A 22,808-nucleotide genomic window follows, 5' to 3' on the forward strand; every position below is an offset into this window, starting at 1 on the left:
GGTGGATAATTTTGGCAACCGGTCAATTGAATTTCAACAGATGATGACATCCCAGAAGAAAATAAATCTTTCAACCCATTTGAGATTGAAACCAATTATTTGATTAAGAAAATCAATCTTTCAACCCATTTGTGATTGAAACCAATTTGATTCATTCATTATCTTCTTAATTAAGTTATTAAGAAATTTCCACCATTACTTCTTTATTAAACAAATCGTAATTTCCAACCTATAATCAATATTTGTTAAACTTGACTCTAATAATGCCAACCAAAAAAATAATCATTTACTACTTTTTCTCATTAAACCATAAACAAACTATACTAATATTAAAAAATATTTTTAAAAAATAAAAATAAAATAGATACCTTTATTTATTTTTGTTAATTAACAAACTTTTAAAATATATTATCAAGGCCAGTTTCCATAAAGTAAGAACGACTTTTCCACTCTGCTTCCAATAGTGTTTGCTGCATAGCTTTCTCAATCTCAGCTGCTCCCACCTTTAAAAGAGTGAAAATTCACCTATTTTTTAGTATTATAATAAAAGAAAATTAATGCTAATCAAAAGATTACGTGTTTTTTGCAATATTTAATACTAAAAAATAATAATTAAAAACTTGTTCTAGAGTGTAGACTATCTTCTTACAAGTAATGGTCATGCACAAAAAATATTAAATATATGTTTTTACCACGTTTTTGAAGTGTTGAGATAAAACGTGTCTGAAAATAGTCAATTTCGGTCAATAAAAATACATATATATATTTAATTTAGTATTAGAGTTTTGTACTGGAATGGAACTGGTTTTTAATAATGACACTAAAAGTAATTTTAATAAAAATATTGAACTTTCACACATTTTGACTCTCCACTGGTTTTTTTTTTTTAAAAATTATAAATAGGAGCCACGACCACTATTAAATAAAATCATCAAATCTTAAATATCCTTGAACAGTACATGTATCTTAACTTGGGAGCACAAATCTCTTTTTTTTTATTTGTATTTTTTATTATTATTATTTAAGTTAAGCTAAAAAAAATATTAATATACCATATAATAATAATAATAATAATAATAATAATAATAAGCAATGAAACCCATTATAAAACTTTAAAATTACCATCAGCCTCCCACGAAAAAAAAATGGCTCCATTAGTGGCTGCTCTAGTGACTTGATTTTACTCTCTTAAAATCTTAGGTAGATAAATAGTGAAAGAAACACACAATGCATTTCCCATTAACTTTAATTTCCTAAGCTATAAATATATCCTCAGCATTAATGTGAAGAATATACGAGTCCAATTCACACATAATTTACAATATAAACGTAGAAAAAAGAGAGGTATAGAAAAGGGTGATTACGTACCTTGGTTTCTATGTCAAGTTCAGCATAGAATTCATCAGAAGATAAATCAGAACGAATGTTGATAGCTTTTAATCCCAACTTTTTCAAGCAATTAAGAACCTCCACCATAAGATCAACCCCAGAAGTTGGGTTAGCTACTCTTACTTTAATCTTATTATTAGTCCCTCCTTTTACAGTACTACTATTGCCATCATTATTATTATTTCTCTCAAATAATGTCTCTTCCAGCTTCATCTTCTCCCTATTCAATTCCTCCTTGTACTTCTCCAGTTGCTGAATTTTCATGGTGGCAATCTGAACAACCGACTTCTTATCATTCTGCGCCATGCATAGTACACCAACCAATTAATAATTTTTAACAATATATGTATGTATAAATGTATGTATGTATGTACGTACCTTGGTTCCCATTGGGAGCATAGAATGCAAATCCAAAAAGCTCTGTTTTTGCTTCTCTCTTCTCAAACGTTCATTCATCATGTGCCTATAACACCTCTCTTTCTCATGTTCATCAACTTGGTTATTAGTATTACTACTTCTCAAGCTTCTCCTCCTTAACCAATCTATCATTCTTTTGTTGGTGTTCATCTTATTCGAACTCCTTTGCATAAATTCCTTCCTGGGTTCTTCTCTATACCGTTCAAAAGCGCTTCGAGTCGTCGGAATAATGGTCTCCCTGTACCACAAAGCATCGCCGGAAAAGCACTCGTCTGAGAAAAACACGTCCATATATTTCTTTCTTTCTTTCTTTCTTCTTAATTTGAGTTGGTTTCTAAGGCAAAATTTCAGTTTTAGCCGTTACAAAAACATACACAGTCTCTCTCTCTCTCCATATATATATAAAAGTTTATTAATTAACACGTGAAAAAGGTTGAAACGTAGTGTTTCATTTTATATTTCAATAGAGAAGAAATAAAGTCTCGGTCAAATTAGGAGATTTAATCAGTATCCGAGGTCGGCTTTGTTTGGGGGCATTAATTAATAATTATTAATACTTTGCATGGCTCCAAATTGGCAAGAGACCCGGCGAAAAGTCAAAGTGACCCACTTCACCTCATAGTGAGACATATCATTTCATATAATAATAATATAGCCAAGCAAATCTACAATAGTTGACTCAAATCAACTTGTGTGGGTTGTTTGGTATATCATCAATTTGCAAAATTTGATGAATTGACAAAACTTCAAATTAGGCCTGAGCATAAAATCCGAAAAATCAAAAAAATTGTGTACACCGACCTACCGAACACCGAAAAAATCAAAACTGTTTAAACCGAAAACTGAAAAAACCGCCGACGGTGCAAACTGCCACTGTTCGGTCGGTTTGGAAATTTTGAGTGAACCGACCGAGAAAACCGAAACCGACCGAACACAATAAAATAATAATATAATATTATATAATTTTTAATTATTAAAAATTTTAATAAAAAAAAAAAAAAAACTTAGGGCACTTGTAAATGTAATTATTTTCTATATATTTATGTTTTAAAAACACACAAAAATAGATTCTAACAATCCAAAATTTTTAATTTTTTAACTAAAACTTTCAAAAAAATAAAAAATTTAAAAAATAAAAATCAATTCGGTTTGGTCGGTTTAACCGACCAAACCGCGGTCCAAAACGGTCGGTTTTTTTTAAACTGGTTTGGTTCGGTCGGTTTTTGGATTGCACCAATCCGAACCGAAAACCGAATTCTTGATTTTTTTTTGTGAAAAAACCGCCCAAACCGACCGATGCTCACCCCTACTTCAAATATTGATCACACGATTCATCATCAACCTATTATTTCTCATATATTATAATCAAATTTGATTTTCGCGGTCCATAATTACTCATGTTAACGACGTAAAGAGAGGAATGAGAATGATCATATAACTGTCGATCACGAGAATATAAAATTAATTAAATTCCATAAATTTGGTTTTGATAAAGAGAAATATGAATTGGTGAAATGTCACTGTTTGCCTGGTGAATAAGTGAATTCTCTAGTTGCTTGCGCTTATTGCTTGGCCTTTTTGATAATATAAATATAATAGTCTTATTCAATAATCTTTATACCATGCTTTGTTTTGCTCTAGGACACAAACATTTATCAAACTTTAGAAAAGAGTTGGCAATTGGAGCTAGCTCCCAAAAAATAGTATGCCACACACATTACAAGTAATAAATGATTGAGAAATATTTTAAACATTCAAATATAAGAATTTAATTCAAACCAACTTAATCAATCAAATATGATCCAATTTAATCTATTTCTTTTTTTTAAATATCTAATTATAATTAGATTGGGTTTGGATGTCAAAAATTAGTTGGTTTGAAAATTTTATTAAAATTGATTAAATCTATTCTATATCTATATATTAACACTACAACAAAAATGAGTTTTAGGGGCGACGCATGTCGCCCCTAATAACCTTAAAAGTCGCCCCTGATATGTCTTAGGGGCGACATGTCGCCCCTGATGAGTCGCCCCTGACAAAATGTCCCTAAAAAGGAACATTAGGGACGACTCGAAGGGTCGCCCCTAAAAGTTGAAATGTCGCCCAAAAAATTTGAAAATTTTGAATAATTTTTGTCGATATGTCGCCCCTAATACTTAATTATTAGGGGCGACGTGTCGCCTCTAATACCATGATATGTCGCCCCAAATGTTTACACGCTGCATCTATATTAATCGATGTGTCGCCCCTAATACTATTTTATTTATAAAAAAATAATTAAATTAAATTTTAATTAATTATTTATCGAAATTATTATTTAAAATTTGAATAATTGAAAACAAATATATTAAAAATAAAAATATTATATTAAATATTCAAATTAGTTTATTAAAATAACAATTGTACATATTCATATTGTTCATATAATTTAACAATAATTAATAATAAAATAAACCTAGTCTCCTAAATCAGCTGCCTCGTCCTCCCTATTGTCTTCTTGTGGTTGTTGCAGTGGCTGCGGTTGTGGTTGCTGCGGTGGCGGCATCGGCCAAGGATATTGAGGAGGTAATGTGGAAAATCCAGCTCCATACATGTAGGGATACGACGGCTGGGAGGATGGTGGAATCGGCCACGGATAAGGTGTTACTCCGTACATATATGGAGGTACCATATGTTGAGACGGCGCTGCCCCGTACAGGGAAGGATGGGTTGGAGCTGGAGGTTGAGAAGACGAAGCTCCAGAAATATTGTCACTATCAGGCACAGGCGGCATCTGAACGTTTGGTGGATGAAATGAAGGTACAAAATATTGAGATAAGAAATTAACTTGGTCAGTTAATTTCTGTAGATTATTCTCCAATTTTTCTATATATTCTCTTGAATGATGAGGAGGAGCTTGAGACTCGCTGAAGTGAGAGTGTTGGGTAGATGATGACCTCGACCCCGACCTCGACCCCGACCCCTTCAATTTGCGGCCCACTCCTCGCTCATGTCCACGCCTTTGGCCTAATACTTTTTGTAGTACCTCCTCCTGATCAACTACTGTCGAACTATCGTTATTAGAAGCATCAGTGGATGTTTGCTGAGTTTGTAACTCAAAATCAGCCTTCAGTTTTTCCTGTTTTCAGAAAACATTAGACACTAACATTAAATATAACTCTATTAATATTAAAAAATATAATTCAAACTTACATAATCTTGGCGAGTATCATCGTTCACGAAATCATTTGTTGCTTTCTTCCAATGATATTCCTTCCATGACTCAATAAGGTCCGGGTTCGTCAAAAAAATATAACCCAAATGTTAGAGAACATATAATTTAAAAGAACATAATTTTGATAATATTTTATCTTTCACTTACTTTTTCAAAACGGATGGCTGCCAGCGATTTTGTACCCTGGGTTGTAGAATACTTTTGTTTCTTCCGATTTTCCTTATTCTTTATGGAGCGCGCAATAAATTTTGGACTTGTAAACAACTAACAGATTTGCTTCCACTCCTCCTTGTTAACATCATCGGTTGGGTTGTTTAGAACCTTGTCCTAATCCTCCGGTCCATTGTAGTGTTTCTCAAAGTGTTCATGTCTTAGTGTTTTCCTATGACAGTATCGGTCTTTCATCTCTCGATCGATACCATCTAAACACTTTAAGAAATCCTCGTGGCCCGTTATTTGATAATAGTACTAAATTGAAAATTAAACATATTAATAATATATGTACTATATTAAAGACAAATTTTTAAAAAATATATTTAATACTATTTTTACCTAGATTATGCCACGGACCTGATCCTTGTATTGTTTAGGCACTGATTCCCATGAATCGAAATATCAGGGAACTTTCGTTTTAATTTGGGTTCCCATGAGGCGGACAAAAGCGTGCTCGCCCCCAACAACCTTGTACGTTCGCGGGCAAAACGTTACTTCCCGTGGTTTTCCATTTTTACGCCGCCTCTCATCTAGCTTTTTTCCAATAGCTGCGCCACGACCCTTTTTCTTAGTTGGGATTCCTGTATTTTTTTTTATTAATAATACATAGAATATTAGTATATACATGATAAACATATGTGAGTAAATAAAATAAGAAAAAAATTACCTGACTCGCATGTAGTCGGGATCCTAGTAGGATCCGGTAGAGGATCACCGCCAACGTCTCCACCGTGAGCTCTAGCCACATCTGCTGACATCTACTAACACAACAATAATTTAACCTATCTATTTTAATATTTAATTATTATTTATAATTAATTTATTGAGTATTATTTCAATTAATTAGGTAATTTGAAACATGCTATTTGGAAACGAACTTTTTATTTCTCAATATGTATAATACATTGAACACTAGATACAAAACTAAGTAGAATAGTCACTATCCTCACTAATTACATCAACATCTATTCGGCACACATCATCAGTATTATTATCACTAAGGTCGAAAATTAATTCATCCTCATCTTCTGCTTCTTCTACACTGTCTGCCATATCATCTTCATTGTCATTAATAAATCCATCATCTTCTTGAACAACTAAAGAAGGTCGATGGGCCGTGTTGACTTGGGTCGGACAGGTCGGAGGTTCACTGATGGTGGTTCGGCCTGGGTCTTGGGGTTGGGTTGGAGAGGTCTTGGGTCTTGGAGGTTTTCGCTGATGGTGGTTCGGCCTGAGGTTGGGAGAAGGATGATGGTGGTTCGGCCTGGGGTTGGGAGACAAGGATGATGATGGGGCGGCTGATGGTGGTTTGGCTGATGGGGTTGGAGAGGGTATGGAAAGGGAGGGAAGAGGGGCGGTTGAAAAATTTCAGAGAGAAATGAGTGAAGGAGAAGAGGCGCGGCTGGGAGGGGGTAGGTTATTTTAACAATATTAGGGGCGACACGTGTCGCCCCTAATATTAAAACATGTGTCAAAATTATTCTTATTAAGGGCGATGTGTCAGAACATTAGGGGCGACACGTGTCGCCCCTAATATTAGAACATGTGTCAAAATTATTCTTATCAGGGACGTTTTGTCAGAATATTAGGGGCGACACGTGTCGCCCCTAATATTTAGAGTAGCTGCCAAAAATGATATATATCAGGGGCGACGTGTAAGAATATTAGGGGCGACTGCCAACCTATCGCCCCTGATATTTCCTATATTAGTGGCGACATAGTGTCGCCTGTGATATTGTCGCCCCTAAAACTAATTTTTGTTGTAGTGTAAATTTAATATAAAATATATATAGAAGTTAAAAAATATAAATGTTTTTTTTATTTGTTATTGATATTTATTATGAGGCAACTTAGTGTACTTGATTAACAATAAAATATGCATTAATAGTAATTAATAATTAATATTATATTATAATAATTTATCATTATGTTTTTTATTAATTTTTTCCTTTAACTTAAACTTTAATTAATTTCAATTAGAAAAACTAATCCAATCCAGATGTAAGAGGTAAACTGGATTGGATTGGATGAGTATTTTCAAAATCCAATCTTTAATTGGAAGAAATATTTTTAAACTGTGTTAAATTTTTAGAATTTGAAATATTTTATTTTATTTTCTCTACAGTTTTAATTATTTTTTAAATATTTAAAAATTAAACTTTTAGGAATTAAAACAATTTTTTTCATATTTTCTGAATTTTTTAATATTTTGGACGAATTGGAGGTTGCCACGTGTTCCATAAAGTTAGTTTTAACAATTGACTTAACAACAGGGAGTTAAGTGCAAGAAAATCCACTACTTAAGTAGTTTTGCCGTCAAATTTTTTACATAAGTATATAACTGCAAGATTTGTATCTACTTGAGTAGTTTTGCCATTATTATCCCTATTTTTAATACAAGCAAGTAAGCTACATATAAAACATGTTGTTACACCGAAATTTCGAGAATAAATAAATAGTCTCAAAATGTAGGCTCGAAAAGAGTGAGCTCGAAAAATAACAAATGTTAGTAGTACTCTTATACGAATTGTCAAGTGGTTTCAGATCTGTTATTAGCACTCAAGCACAAGTCGAATTGTTCGAGCCTGAGTTGCAGGCTTAATGACACCAACCTTCTTCGAGGGACGAGTTCGACAAAATCACCAGATGATGGGGAGGCTATAACTGGAACGATGAGCTCGAAGCCAGGCCAATCTCGAAAGTGCGTCAGCACAACGATCGAGCTTAGTGGCGCGTTTGGCACGCAGAAAGACTGTTAAGAAATTCCTATTTAATAAGGATTTGTTATTTTCATATATTAAATCCTTATTGTCATGGGATATTATGTAATTAACGCATTTATTGTATTTATTTCAAATTTATTTGATTGATTGTAACTTCCTTGAAATAGAGGAAGATTCTCTCAACCAAGTCTATAAATAGTCTGGAGTAATTCATTTGTAGACATGCAAAAATTGTACTAGAGAATACTCTGCCAAATTGTTTTCCTTCAAAGCTTTAAGAGAGTAGTGAGAATATTAGTGACTCGTGGACTAGGCAGATTTTAACTGATGAACCACGTAAAAAAACCTCTGAATCCTTCTACTTCTTCATATTTAAGTTGACAAAAAACGGCGTCAACAATTTGGTGCTTTCGTTGAGAGCATTAAGCAAATCGGTGTATTGTTTAATAAAAAACCTCTTGCATATCATCAATGGCCATCGCGAATAATCTTGGAAGTGGTGGACAACCATTACCACAAATCCCCTAAGAGCGAACTCCTCAAACTGAGAACTACCCATGAAGGCCTGGGAAGCAGCCCATAGTAGATCAGAGCCCCGATGAGGGAAGTGCATCGTCGACCTCCAGGGGGAAACCTGCTCAAACCCTTAGACCCGATGAGGATTTGTATTATAATCCGGACATATACATTCCAATCGTGGAATTGGAGAATCATAGATTGCACGAACAGCTAGTCGAAGCTACACGACGAAACAAGGAGTTGGCTAGGCAAGCCGCTAAAGTACAGGCAGCGCCTCAAAGGACCAGAGGACGGCCTCGAGGGAGTACGACCACCTGAATGGCTGAAAAAATGCCTAACAAGCCCAATCGGGGCCTAGGAAAAATACCGGCAATGATCGTCCTGGGGGAAATACTCAAAACGCTGCTAGGGGCAACCCTACGGTAAGTGTAGCTGCTAGAATGGGGAATAACTGATTTCCTTCCGTAGCTCAGAATGATAACCTGAACTTGTCAGGAACAACCTGTAGCCTGTTTGAGCCGATTCTAAACCTTCCAGACCCAACAACGGAAAGTCACCACCATCACCAATAAGGCATCCTCTCTCTCCAATAAGACACCCCTCTCCAGCTCAAGAGGAACCCTAGCCAGCTCCCAATGGGAACCGGACAGGGGAGCGGGCACCCAGAGACCCTCTCGGAGTGGGAGTCGAGATAGAAATCATAGAGATTGACCTAGACAAGGGGTGAACGAAGGGCTCACCGAGGACATAGGGCATCCCAACCAACAGGAATTCATATATCGAGGTCACAAACGACTAGGGTGAGGGGGCAAGCGAAAATACCACCTCGCAACAATCAAGCCATGCAACAACAACCAAAGAGGAATGTCAACTTCCTTAGTGGAAGTCTGGACCTCAGCCAATCGGTGAGTGTATACAACACTGAGCCCAGGAATACTGGGAATTATGAGAATGATTATCCTGATCTTTGAGATCACTTGAATCAAAACTAGGGGCAGGCTAACCCATCAAACCCAGATTTACAAACACATTTAAATAGCCAAAAAGAGCCCATGCAGTCAGTACACGGGAATTAGTATAAACTTGTACTGAGGTAGGGAGCTGGAGTTTTCACAAATAATAACTAGCTACCCCAAATGCAAGCTCAACGTCAGGTGGATTTAGTCCAAGAAAGAATCAACCAACTTGAAAGAGCATTCAGGCTCCCTTCAAGAAGAAAGAAATAAGGGCAAGGCTTACGACTCCAATGAGGAGCTCGAGCCTTTTGCTCCACACATATCAAACACTCCATTTCCTTATGGATTCAAGATACCCCACGTGGCACAATTTTATGGGACCTCAGACCCATTAGCCATCTTAGTACGTTTAAAACAATAATGCGTGCTAGCAATGTTGGATACGAGCTTAGGTGCATGTTCTTTCCAACTACACTCATGGGACCAACAAAAAACTGGTTCGACAAGTTCCGAAGGCACTCGATCTCGTCTTGGGAACAATTGGCTAAGGAATTCAAGAAGCAATTAAAGGCCATGGTAGGTGCAGGCACGAGGCCTCGACCTTGACTAATGTTAGACAACAGCTGGGAGAGTCATTAAAAAGCTACCTGGAAAGATTCAACATAGAGGTGGCACAAACTTGAAATGTTGATGATAGTGGTCATCTCATGGAAGTACGAGCTGGAGTATTGCCAAGGAGTCCCCTTTGGGATGACATGCAAAGGAAACCCGCGAGGACAATAATCAAGTTTAATAACCAGGCTTAGAGATTCATCAATGTAGAAGAGGCGAGGTCAGCATTAAAACTGACTCCTCAGCCTCGACCTCAGCTACGCCCTCAACGTCGCAACCCTCAGGAGATAACCCTTCAAATAGGAAGAAAAATGAAGGGAATAACTCGGAGGCGGACGGGGGCAAAAGAAAAAAGGAGATAAATACTTCTCCATTTACACAGTTTATACCAAGCTTACAGATACTCGGGAGAACATTTTTATTGCAAATGAGAACCAGGTCCCGTTCAGATGACCTGATCCAATGCAAAATCAGAAGTCTAAAAGGGATACCGATAAATTTTGTATATTCCATAGGGACATTGGTCATACAACTGATGAATGCAGACAACTAAAGGACTAGATCGAAGGTCTAATATCGGGAGGATATTTTGGACAGTATGTAAGAAACAAGAATCTAACCCAAGTTTTGAGTGGACAGAGGGTAGCTCCTACACAGCCTACCCAACAGAATACGCCCCCATGCGCAAGGGAGGATGACTGACCTCCCCTGATAAATGGGGAGGATGTAGTAACCATTGCTAGAGGACCACATATCGCTGGGTCGGGCAGAAATGCCCAGAAAATATATGTCAACAAGCTTAAGACGGGGGATGGATATCCCTACAAACCTAAGCACCGAGCTCCAAAAAAAAACAGAGGGTTGAAACTCAACCCATTACTTTCACTGAAGAAGATGCCTTACACTTCTAGTTTTCCCACAATGACCCTTTGGTCATCACATTCCAGCTCGCTAATAAAAGGGTGTGTCAGGTCCTGATAGATAACGGGAGCTTGATCAACATCCTTTATAAGGCAACCTTGGAAAAGATGGGACTTTCAGTTCGAGACTTGAAAGCCTGTGCGACGACATTGTACGGATTTTCAGGAGAAGGAATAGCCAACACAAGATCTATGGAGCTCCTGGTGACCTTGGGAGACTATAAAGTCTCAGTAACTAAGAAAAGGGAGTTCATAATGGTGGACACCCCATCGGCCTACAATGTATTGCTCAGGAGACCAACTTTAACGTCCCGAATTTGTTATTAAGGCTGAGTGCCTAATCAAAAGTTTTTCCTTTGTAGTCCATCCACAAGAAAATGGTCAGGTCGAAGCAATGAACAAAACTTTGAAGAGCTTTATTAATAAGAGGCTCAAAGAGGCTAAAGGAAAATGGCCAGTGGAATAACCCCAAGTCTAATGGGCATACAGAACGACAACTTGGACCTCGACAAGGCATACCTTTTTCTCCCTGACTTATGGTTGCGAAGCCATGCTACCTATTTTGGTCAAAATCCCAACAATCAGACGAGAGGCATACGACCAGACCTCAAACAAATTTCAGCTTGAAGAGACTCTAGATCTAATTGAAGAAAAATGAGATGAAGCCCAACTTAAGAACGCTGCATACCAGCAAAGGGCTACAAGATACTTCAACAAGAAGGTTCCAGAAAAATAATTTGGATTTGGAGATTTGGTGCTCAGACGCGTGTCTTTGGCCACACGAGACCCCTCGACAGGCGTGCTCGGGCCTAATTGGGAAGGACCATACCAAATCGAACCCATTATTTGACCTGGTGTTTATAAACTAGCGAGATTGAATGGAGAATTTGTACCACGAGCTTGGAATGGTGAACATCTACGACCTTATTATCAGTAATGTAGGAATGATGTTTATTCATTTGTAACTAAGCTTGTACTTAATTTTTGCTTTTTATCAATAAAGCACTAATTTTTGTTCAAATTTTGTGTATTTTTATTGTTGTACTTTTTGCAAGCTCTCAAAATTCAATAACCTATGATTGCAATCATAGGATATTAAGGGGACATAAGTGGTATACAATAATACCATAAGCTCGAAAGTATAACATCAATAAAAATGAAATAAAATTAGTCAAAGTATATGGATTATTAAACAGGCATGAATTAAACAAGTGTATGGATTATTAACCAAAACGAAACAAGTCTGGAATGAACTAGAAAATTCTAATCAACACGATTAAAAGTTGGAATTCCAGATAAACCAACAAAAATTTATAAGTCGAGATAGAGCTGGAAATTTTTGCAAATAAGTTTCAACCTCGCAACCTCGAGACCATACTCAAGGATGAGGAAAAGTTACTATAATTAAGAAAAAAAAAATCATAACTAGACTAATAAGGTTACTCACCGAAAAGAATTTTTAACGAAGATACGTGGTAAAAGTAATATTCAATTTTGAGGATAACGAAGTTGAAAAATGTGCAATCGAATGAACTATGTATGAATAGATGGAAGTTCAAGCTCAAGCAAGACAAGTATTTGTTTAGATAAGAAAATATAGAAATAAGTACTTTATGGGCATGCTCGAAATATTTCGAGGCTAGAAATGTGAAGCGTGCGATAAAGGAAAAAGTGTTAAAGGTAGACAGTATGCATAAAGTTTTCGAGAAAGAGATTTAAGCATAAAGTAAAAACTACCAATAACATACAAAAAAAACTCAAACCTCGAGTTTTAATTGTCTTTTCCCAAAAGGCATAAAATAAATTTAATTACAAAAAAATATAAAAAAAAATAAAGGACGTAGCCCTTGTAGAAACACGGTTCATTTCTGGCCAGCAGGAGCAGACTTAGCTTCTTCGCCTTTCTACTCTTCACCTCTGCCATCCAAGGTGGTGACAGTTACCTCCTCCTCGACCAACCGATCCTTCCACTTGGAGACAAACTCCTCCTCCTCCTTGTCCAGGAGGAACGATGTGTCCATTTCAGGGTTCAGAGACCACATCCTGTACAAAGCCCGGTCGGTGGCCTAATCCTTCTTGGCCTTGAATTCCTCAAGCATGTGTTTCTTCTAATCCTTGAGGATATCGTAAGTAGCGCTCTTCTCCTCCTTCAGGAAATCAATCTTGGCCTTAGCAACATCGAAATCAGTCGTTCTGGTGTCGATCTCGGCCCTAGGTTATTAGCGTTGTCCTCAAAAGAAGCGAGCTTGGCCTGGGAAGCTTTAAGGACGTCCTCGACTTTGGCTTGGGCCTCTGTGGCTTCCTTGTGAAGACTCTTAGATTTAGGCTAGGCTCCCTTAGCCTCCTTTAGGTCATCCTTGGCACGAATTCGAGCCTGGTGGGCGTCGTGGACCATGGCCTCGGCAGCAACTATTTTTGAGGAGAGAAGGGAGCTCTAGCGTATGACACCGAGAAGAGTCTGAAAGACAAAAATGTTATAGTAAGAGAAATAACAAGTAACCAAGAAAATAAAATTCAAATAAAGCAGACTTACAGAAACCTCGAGCTCCATAATCTGATCAAAGAGAGTCGTGGTGTTATCTACCCTCAGAAATCGCCACACATTGGCATCAAGGTTGCTGCACGATTGGCCTGCCTGGGATAGCAAGTCCGAGCATAGGTCGGCCCCTAGGCTCCTAGCCAAATTTTCCAGGGGGTACTTATGCATATGTGGTGCAACACCGAAATGTCGGACCACCGTTGGAGTTGCGGCGCCCGCAAGTTTTGAGGCAGAAGGGTCTACAACATTTTTGCCTTTGTCCCCAGCGGGGACTAGACGGGGAGGAGGAGGAGGAGTCTTTTTTCCCTGAGGAGATGGCACGGTAATTGGAAGCTCATTTATGATTTCCTTTGAGGTTGCGGAAGTGACGTCCTTGGCCACCTTCGTAGCGTCAGGAGTCTAGGGCTTGGGCTCATTAGAGGCAGCTTTCGAGGTCACCAAGAGAGAGTCCTCAGCAACCTTCGTGACCTTCGAAGGAGGGACGCCCTTCTTCGAGGTGGCGCGTCCCCGCTTTCTCCCGCAGGCCTTATTAGGCATCCCCAGGATGTTGTCCAAGTCAGAATCCATCTCACTTGAAAAGAAAAAAGGACAATTATGTTGAGAAAAGAAAAACTACACAAGTCTAATATTGAAAATGACTAAGTATTAAGAACCTATCTGGAGGACTCGCTTGAGCTCGAGCTTGGGAACCAGGAAATTCCCCTTTCTTCTGACGAGGCTAATGGAGTCCCCTCCATAAAAGTAGGGGACATCCTCAAAAGGTATCTATAGTTGTTGATCCCATATTGGAGGCTATCCCATCCCAAACCTCGTTTAAACTGTACATCATTTGGTATTTGCCCAACCAGCTATCAAACCTATGTACCTTAAGGTCTACCCCTGAGCAGACCATAAAATTGTTATGGGGATCGTTAAATAAGACTATGGTATTGGGCTCCTGTCTAAGAAAAGTGGGAGACCATTTGGATAGGTCAAGCACAAATTTACCTCCTTTAGACGAGTTCATTGAGGCCTCGTCTTGTGCTTCGTTACCCGAGCACGAAGGTTTGACGAGCCGAAGTGCAGGGCCGCGTGAGCTCGAACCCACATACTTACCTCTGGTAGGAAGCTTGGTCTTTGGCACTAGGACTTCTTCCCACCTCGCGTACTTACGGATTCTCGATTCGTCTTGAAGTTGGGAGGATGGTTGGGGATATTCTTGAACAACTGTCTCTCCTTTAAGTAGCTCAACATATAGTAAAACCTGTCTCCACCATGAGCTCGGGATGGGTTTCTCTTGAGGCACAAGAGGTATAGAATCTCCCGTGTCGAAGGCCCGTCCCACTTCATCTCGTGGTATAGGGATCTAAGAGTGACCAAGACCCTATATGAGTTGGTCTGGAACTGGAATGGAGCAATGCCAACATACTCCGTGAAGCTTCGGAAGTAGTCCCTTAGGGGCGGTAAGGCCTCAGCTCGCATGTGCTCGTGATTCCAGGCCATAAGCTTAATCTTCCTCTCAAAATTTTCTTTGCCTGGAGCGAAACAACTCCTCTCGTCGAAGCTGGCGGGCTGGCACATCAGCTTACCTAATAGCTTTAACCCATGGTAGGATAATAACTCTAATGTCTGCCTGGTCGAGGTAATGGAACTTTGGTAATGCTTAGCCTTGAAGAAGCTATACTCTAAGACTGGAATGGAAAGAGGCTTAGAAGCGATCGACTGATTTGAAGTATTCTCCATAAGGTTGAATGAGAGTGCACTGGGGGAGTAGGCTACGGTGACTTTAAGCTTAGGTGTTGGGAATTGTAGTAGACGTTGTTTAAAGAAATAAATAAATAAATTGAATTTGTTATGCATATATTTTATGGACTATATTATTCTGTGATAATACTAAGTAAATATAAAAAAAAAATCCTAAGTTCATATATGTGATCTCAACCACGTATTGGTACGAGAGGATTGTGTTTGAGATAAATGAACTTGAATAGTTCGCAATAAAATAAAGTTATGGAATCTTTAGATTAATTACTGCAAGTACGGTCCACTAGTATTATGAATACATGTGATCTAGATCTGGATCACTAGTGTAGTAGGACACTTTAGTGGAAGTACTTTATATATTAGAGAATATATAGAACTGGACCAGATATGTTTATTAATACTTAGTTAAATACCGTTTCGAAATATTAATTGAATATATCAACTGATGATCATATACAAATAGATCTTAATCTTGAAGTTACTATGAACTCCTGTTTATGTTATATGAGTTCGTTGATTCACTCGTTAGGGTCTGTTAGAATGATTAGGCTAGAAACTTTTGTTTTGGGAACTCATTAATGTAAATGGATGGGGACATAGTATACAAATATGGAATCTATACCTTCTCGTAAGAAGTTAAATAATGGTTCTCTTAAGGGTTGACTTTTGGGACTGAAAATGTTATTGAGCTCAAATTCATAATTTAGTTATGAATTAACCTTCACTAGTAAAGTCAATGGTACTTAAGGAAATAAGATATAATTAAAAGGGCAAAATGGTAATTTTATTCCCGATTAATTATGAGCCATTATTAGAGGGTTAATTTGTATTTAATGATTATATCAATGGATATTTTATTATTATAAAGTACTCAGTAAATGAAATGTTTATAATTACAAGAGTGCAGTCTCATATTTATAGTGGAGTAACCATGAGATTAATAAATTAAGATTATTTAATTAAAGAGTTTAATTAATAATCTCCAATTTATTGGAGCTTGGAATTATAGGTCCATAGGTCCCCACAACGGCTCTATCACCACTATTCAAGGCAAGAGTTGATATAAAGGGAAAAATGGTGAAAAGATATACTTAAGAAGAAATTTGTTCTTCGGGCCAAATATGACATTATGTGATAATAGTGATTAATTAATTAATTACAAATTAGTTATAATTACAAAATTAATTAATATATAATTTTCGAAATTATATTAAATAATGAATTAATTATAATTTTCAAAATTATAATAAAAATTAATATTTAATTTTCAAAATTAATATTAATTAAAATTGGTTTTAATTAATTGATAGAATTAATTAAATATTTTTATTTGAGTGGGAGATAATAATCTGATAAGTTCAAATTGGATTTGAATTTAAAAGATTGATATTTATACAAATAATTAATTATATTTGATAATTAGTTAAAAAGATAATTAATTCAAATTTGAATTAATTATCAGGTTGTTGGATTTTATATGATAAGGTAGTTTGAATAAATAATTAAATAATTGTGGAAAAATCAAATATTCCTAAAATATAGGGTGCTACACGACACACACAGTCCCTGGACTGTGTCTGGCGTGAGCCACATATTTTTCAAGGATAGATTTTTCACTTTTATTTATTTAATTAATGGAAAATTCAAAAGTTAGTTTTTTGATATTTTCATTAATGTGATAATTAATTAATCAAAAGATAAATTGTAAATTGGTTACATATTTATTTTTTAAATTTAAATATTTTCTATTTAAGTTAGACTTTTCAGAAGAAAAAAAAGACACTTTTTTATTTGCTCTAAAAAAAAGAACGATATTTTTCTATCTCTCCCTGAAAAAAAATACAAAACTAATCTAAGGCCTATTCTCTTGATCTCATGTGTTGAGTACATCAAGTTGAATCTGAAATTTACCATCCTTTATTCTCTAAGTGCCCACACACTTCTTGAGGTGTAGAGAACGTTGTGGAAGATCTTGGTGTGAGTACCTGGGAGCAGCTTGGATAGGAAGTTTGTTCAAATTACGAAAAGATAGCAAGGACACTTGATAGGCATCAAGAGGTATGTTTTATATTCTTTTCTTGCTTGTGATTAATGTATGTATATTAATGGATCCGCATATTTAAAGGTAGTTTAAATATGTTACAAAAAAATTTGTTGTAGACTGGGCCAACCCACAACCATTCTGCTGCGTATTAGCAAACTCGTTCCTAACATTAGGATCTAGTTGAATTGGCCGGATCTCGGGGTCTGGATCAGGATACACAGTAACCCGAAGCTTCGTTCTTTTTCCCTCTTTGACCTCGTCGATCAGGCGTTGAAAATGGGCTCGAGTGTCCTCTCTTTCGAGTTGTTCCTTGTGCTCACGGATTAACCGTTGGTTTCATGTAAATGGCGATTCAGGTCTAGGAGACGGTGAATGGTAAGGGATGGCAAGCTGATAGGATAGATTTTTAATACTTTTTAGTCTTAGTTTTATTTAGTTTTATTGTTATTATTTTATATTTTTAGTTCTTTTTATGTGTGGTTGTTGTATTTTTCAGGTTGTCATTTGTTAAATGGATATTTGAGAAATATTTCAAAATTTATTTGAAATATTATCTTCAATCAAGAGAAAAAAATAAACATTTATTTGAATTGATTTGAGAAGATAAAAGATAATTCAAACTTAAATTGTTGGAAAAATCTGAGATATTTAGAATTTGAGATAGTTTCGGTATTTTGACCATATCTCCCGACTCACTTATTCGATTTATGTGTTCTTGGTGTCTTTACGTGGTGATATTCGACCTACAAGATTACGCAAGCTAAAGTTACGGGATTTGAAATTCAAATAAAAATATTTTTGAGCATTATCAAGTAACAAATGGAAACATATAAAAAACTCTTTTCACAACCTTATCACTATAAAAAGAATTTTTTAGACTATTTAGATCTCTCTATTTCTTCTTGACCTCTCTCTATTTCCTCTATTTCTTCCCTTACTTCTTTTTCTATTATTTTCCATGAACTAATTTTCCTGTCTAGGGTTTAATGTAGTCACTTGGATTTCTATTTAATCTATTTATGATATTCTATTGATTCTTCCTCTTTATTCTAATCTATAGAATGTTTGCTTAATGCTCGTAAATACCTGATCAATATTTGCTTGTTTTATGATTTTGATTCAAAATTCGAAAGATGAGAATTGAATATGCTATTGTTATATAGACATAGGTTACATATTGGATGAAAGTACTTTTATGGCTTGTGTAGTAATTAGGTTTCTATGCTTAATGTCTGCTATATGTTTAAGTTTACCACAGAGAAGTAGAAAACCTGCATATAGGTTGAGATCTTATATCTTGAAAAAGAATAGGAATCAATTTTTGTTAATCTGCTATTAGAATAGGAATAAAGAAATGTAGAACTGATTAATAAAATTAATAGAATGAAAAGTTGATGAAGTTAACACCCTAGGTTTTTAATTATTGAATTAATCTTTATTCTTGCAAAGTTTATTTTAATTTTAAGTCTTAGTTTAAAAATCACTCTATTTTCGACAGCCAAATAGAAATTTAAAAGCATTTATTGGTAATTGGTTGATAGTCCTTGTGGGAACGATACTTTATTTACTATTTATACTTGCGTATCATATTTTCATGATCACAAGCTCGGGCCCCCACCGATTCTTTGAATACTGCGACATCTAACAAGAAAGAAAAAGGTAAGGGCCCTTTATGAAAAAGAAAGTGGAAAAGATTAAGATCTTGATAACTCGAGTTTGTAAGATCGAGATACCGAGACTGCCTTATTCGAGCCTGAAGACCCGAAATAGCGAGATTAACCCAAATGCCAACATCGAACTATGATAAAGCTCGGGGCATCGAGAGTGGGGTGGTTACTATCAGTTTAAGAGCATCCCGAATTTCTAGGAAAAAGTGGGCAGTTACCCAAAAAGGAGATATTATCGGGATACATGCGTTTAAACCCTAATTCATAACCCTTTTTTCTTAAGCTACATGAAACCTATATCCTAATACCCCATAACCTAAAAGGTTCCATTTTTATCTGTTTTACTGAAATTTTCTGCCTAAAACATGTTTCTAATCCATACAAGCCTCTACAAACTAGAAGTTATCTTTTGTAAAGAAGGTTTCAAAAGTAAGGCAATAACCAGAAAGGCTTTTTACGTACAGAGGAAACTTATAAAATATATATATATATATGTATATGATGATTGGAAAGCTTACACAAAGTTTTTTGCATGAATGAGGAGATCGTCGACTAGAGAAGGGGAAGCAGGAATGATCCCACAGAGCTGAAGGTAATGGTATTTCTTTTCTTCTTCAGTTTGGAGAACATGCAAAGAGAAGAGCTCTGGTTCGTGTTTCTTTTTCTGAAAGTTAAAATGCAGAAGTGAATAATGTGGGGAAGAAGAAAGGGTATATATAGAAGAGGAGAATTGTAAATGACAAACGAGTCTGAGCCATTGATCTGAGCTAAAAGGTGATCCAAGGGACCACGTTTGATTCCAAAAAGTTTTCAGCAAAAAGGTAATAAGAAAGGATGTGCGCAGGTAAAAGCGTACTCAAGTACTCTCGGTAAGCAATCCCCCAGCGACACGTGGCCACATTCGAGTGTGGTAGGTGGGCACGTTTTTCGAAAGTGAAGTTCAAAAGTTTCCTTCTCAGAGGATCGGAACCAAAACTTTTGAGGGGGCAAAATGTTACACCCAAATTTTGAGAATAAATAAATAGCCTTGAAATGTAGGCTCGAAAAGAGTGAGCTCGAAAATAACAAATGTTAGTAGTACCCTTATATGAATTGTCAAGTAGCTCTAGATCTGTTATTAGCACTCGAGCACGAGTCGCATTGTTCGAGCCTGAGCTGCAGGCTCGAAGACACAAACCTTCTCCGAGGGACGAGTTCGACAAAATCACTGGATGTTGAGGAGGCTGGAACTAGAACGACGAGCTCGAAGCCAGGCTAATCTTGAAAGCGCATCAGCGCAATGATCGAGCTCAGTGACAAGTTTGGCACACAGAAAGACTGTTAGGAAATCCCTATTTTATAGGGATATTATCATATATTAAATCCCTATTGTCATGAGATATTATGTAATTAACGCATTTATTGTATTTATTTCAAATTTATTTGATTGATTGTAACGTCCCTGAATTAGAGGAAGATATTTTCTCAACCAGATCTATAAATAGCCTGGAGTAATTCATTTGTAGACACGCACAAATTGTATTAGAAAATACTTTGCCAAATTGCTTTCCTTCAAAGCTTTGAGAGAGTAGTGAGAATAATAGTGACTCGTGGACTAGGCATATTTTAACTGCTGAACCACGTAAAAAACATCTGTATCCTTCTACTTTTTCTATATTTTTGTTTAGTGCTCTTCATATTTAAGTTGACGAAAAACGGCGTCAACACATGCACTTAAAGATTTGATAGAAGGGTAACATAGTAACTAACTATGATTACTTCAGGTGGGTTATTTACATATTTTAACAGGAAATTGATGCATTTTTTCCTTAAAGATTTGAGAGTATTGTTAATTAAAGGGATATTTGCGGCATAAGTACCCAATGTTTGGGGAAAATACCCGACTTGGACCCAATCTTTTTTTTTAGTGGGTAAAGTACCCAAAGTCAGTAAAACTGTCAGTTGAGCTCCGTTTGGTGATGACTGGACTATTACGTGTCATTACGTGATTGGTCCAGCTCAATAATATTTTAAAAAATTAATATTAATTGATTTTAAAATTTAAATAAAATAAAAATGTATTTTAAAATATTAATATAATATATATATATATGAATTTTAAAAATAAATAAATTAATGAAAATTTAAAACTCATTTTAACTTTAAAAAAATTAAAAACCCTAAAATCTATCTCTCCTTCCCATATCTTTATCCCTCTCTCTCCTCACCAACCGACCCCATTGCAGCCCCCAAAAATCGCAGCCACAAAGCTTCACGCGTCTTCTTCCTCCGAGCTTCGACAAGAGCTCCCACGGTACTGAGTTTCGAGCTTCAATAGCAACTGTTGGGTGAGGTTCCGACTACCCAGCCTAGAGCTCCAACGACGACTCCTCGGCGAAGAGTTTTGTTGACGACGACTCCAACAACGACTCGGGCAGTAGCTCCTGGGGAACGATCTCTGAGCTTCAACAACGACTCTTGGTGTGGAGCGCTTCGAGTCTGGGGTAGGGGATCGAGAATGGGAGTGGGAGTCGAGCCACTGCAATGGAGCATTAGTCTTCTTCAAGGTTGGTAAAGAGCTGGGTTCCTCAGAGCTTCTTTTACAACTCAGCTCCAAGGTTTGTGGATTTGGGTTTTTTTTTTTTTTTTAGAGGAAGACAGGGAATCGAGATTTGGAAGGCAAGGAACCCGAGGAAGAAAAAATAAGAAGAAAAGGAAAGAAAGAAGAAGTGGCTGAGGAGGAAGATGAAAACATGGAATCTGTGTTGATTTTGTGTTCTTGACTGAATTTGTTAGGAAAATTTATGTTTTTAAAAACCCAAATTGATGGTGCTTTTTTTTTTTCTAATTAGAGTTAAGATTTTAGTTTTTTTTTAATTAATTATGATTTTTGTTTTAATTTAGATTTTGGATTAAGTTTTTGTTTTAATTTAGTATTTTAATTAGTAAATATTTACAAATTTAGTAATTTTGATTTGTTAATTAGTTTAAGCTTTTAATTTTATTTTTCATATTAATTTCTATATTTTTTAATATTTTAAATTCATTTTTAATTATTTTTAAAATTTAAAATCCAGTAAATTAATTTTTTAAAATAGTTATCAGTTGGACCAATCACGTAATGACACGTAATAGTCCAGTCATCATGAACGGAGCTCAACTGATGGAGACTAACATAATTACAGTTTTACTGACTTTGGGTACTTTACCTACTAAAAAAAAGATTGGGTCCATGCCGGGTATTTTCCCCAAACGTTAGGTACTTATGCCGCAAATATCCCTTAATTAAATTATTGACCACAGCAACTATAGAAGAATTTGGGAGATAAAAGTGACTATTCTTTTGAAAATTTTGTCAATGTTGATGAAGTAATTAATATTGTGGTGGATATTAAATCATGATTAAGAGGTAGCAATATTGTTGATAACATTCTTAGACCAATGAATATGATGTGTTTTATATTATTTTTTAGTGCTGATATTGTTATTTATAAATATTATTTGGGGAATTAGCGGCAAAAATACTCATTGTTTTGAAAATTTTGTGTTTTAGTACCAAATTTTTTTTTAGGAAAAGTACCCAATGTTCATTTCTATTAGTATCTGTCGGTATCCATCCATTAAGTACTGACTAATATATACTTGGCACTAAAAATTTTGTCCACTTCATAATATTTTATAAAAATAAATTTAATTTAATTTAATTTAAAATAAAAAAATACATTTTAAAATGCATTTCAAATAAAAAAACTAAAAACTAAAAATAAACTTTTTAAAAATGAAAAACATAAATTTTAATTACTCTTTTTCTCTCTTATTCCCTCATCTTCATGATGTTCTCTCCTTCGCCCGTTTTCTTTCATCTTCTTC

General features: G+C 35.9%; 1 protein-coding gene across 1 annotated transcript; it reads right to left on the bottom strand.

Moving 5' to 3' along the window:
* Positions 1-275: 275 nt before the first annotated feature.
* LOC133819051 (transcription factor bHLH92) lies at positions 276-2,173 on the bottom strand. The gene is made up of 3 exons (XM_062252206.1): positions 1,768-2,173; positions 1,369-1,686; positions 276-503 (listed from the first exon to the last, which is right to left on the bottom strand). The coding sequence occupies exons 1-3, from the start codon at positions 2,095-2,097 to the stop codon at positions 399-401; spliced, it is 753 nt and encodes a 250-aa protein (XP_062108190.1). The 5' UTR covers positions 2,098-2,173; the 3' UTR covers positions 276-398.
* Positions 2,174-22,808: the final 20,635 nt, after the last annotated feature.

The sequence above is a fragment of the Humulus lupulus genome, chromosome 2, assembly GCF_963169125.1.
Source record: "Humulus lupulus chromosome 2, drHumLupu1.1, whole genome shotgun sequence".
Taxonomy (NCBI): domain Eukaryota; kingdom Viridiplantae; phylum Streptophyta; class Magnoliopsida; order Rosales; family Cannabaceae; genus Humulus; species Humulus lupulus.

What these genes read in the sequence shown, in the direction of transcription:
- LOC133819051 (XM_062252206.1), bottom strand. Translation starts at nt 2,097, where the DNA reads ATGGACGTGTTTTTCTCAGACGAGTGCTTTTCCGGCGATGCTTTGTGG. An exon ending in TGCTCCCAATGGGAACCAAG is followed by an intron (nt 1,687 to 1,767) that starts GTACGTACATAC and finishes TGCATGGCGCAG; the next exon opens with AATGATAAGAAGTCGGTTGT. An exon ending in AACTTGACATAGAAACCAAG is followed by an intron (nt 504 to 1,368) that starts GTACGTAATCAC and finishes ACTCTTTTAAAG; the next exon opens with GTGGGAGCAGCTGAGATTGA.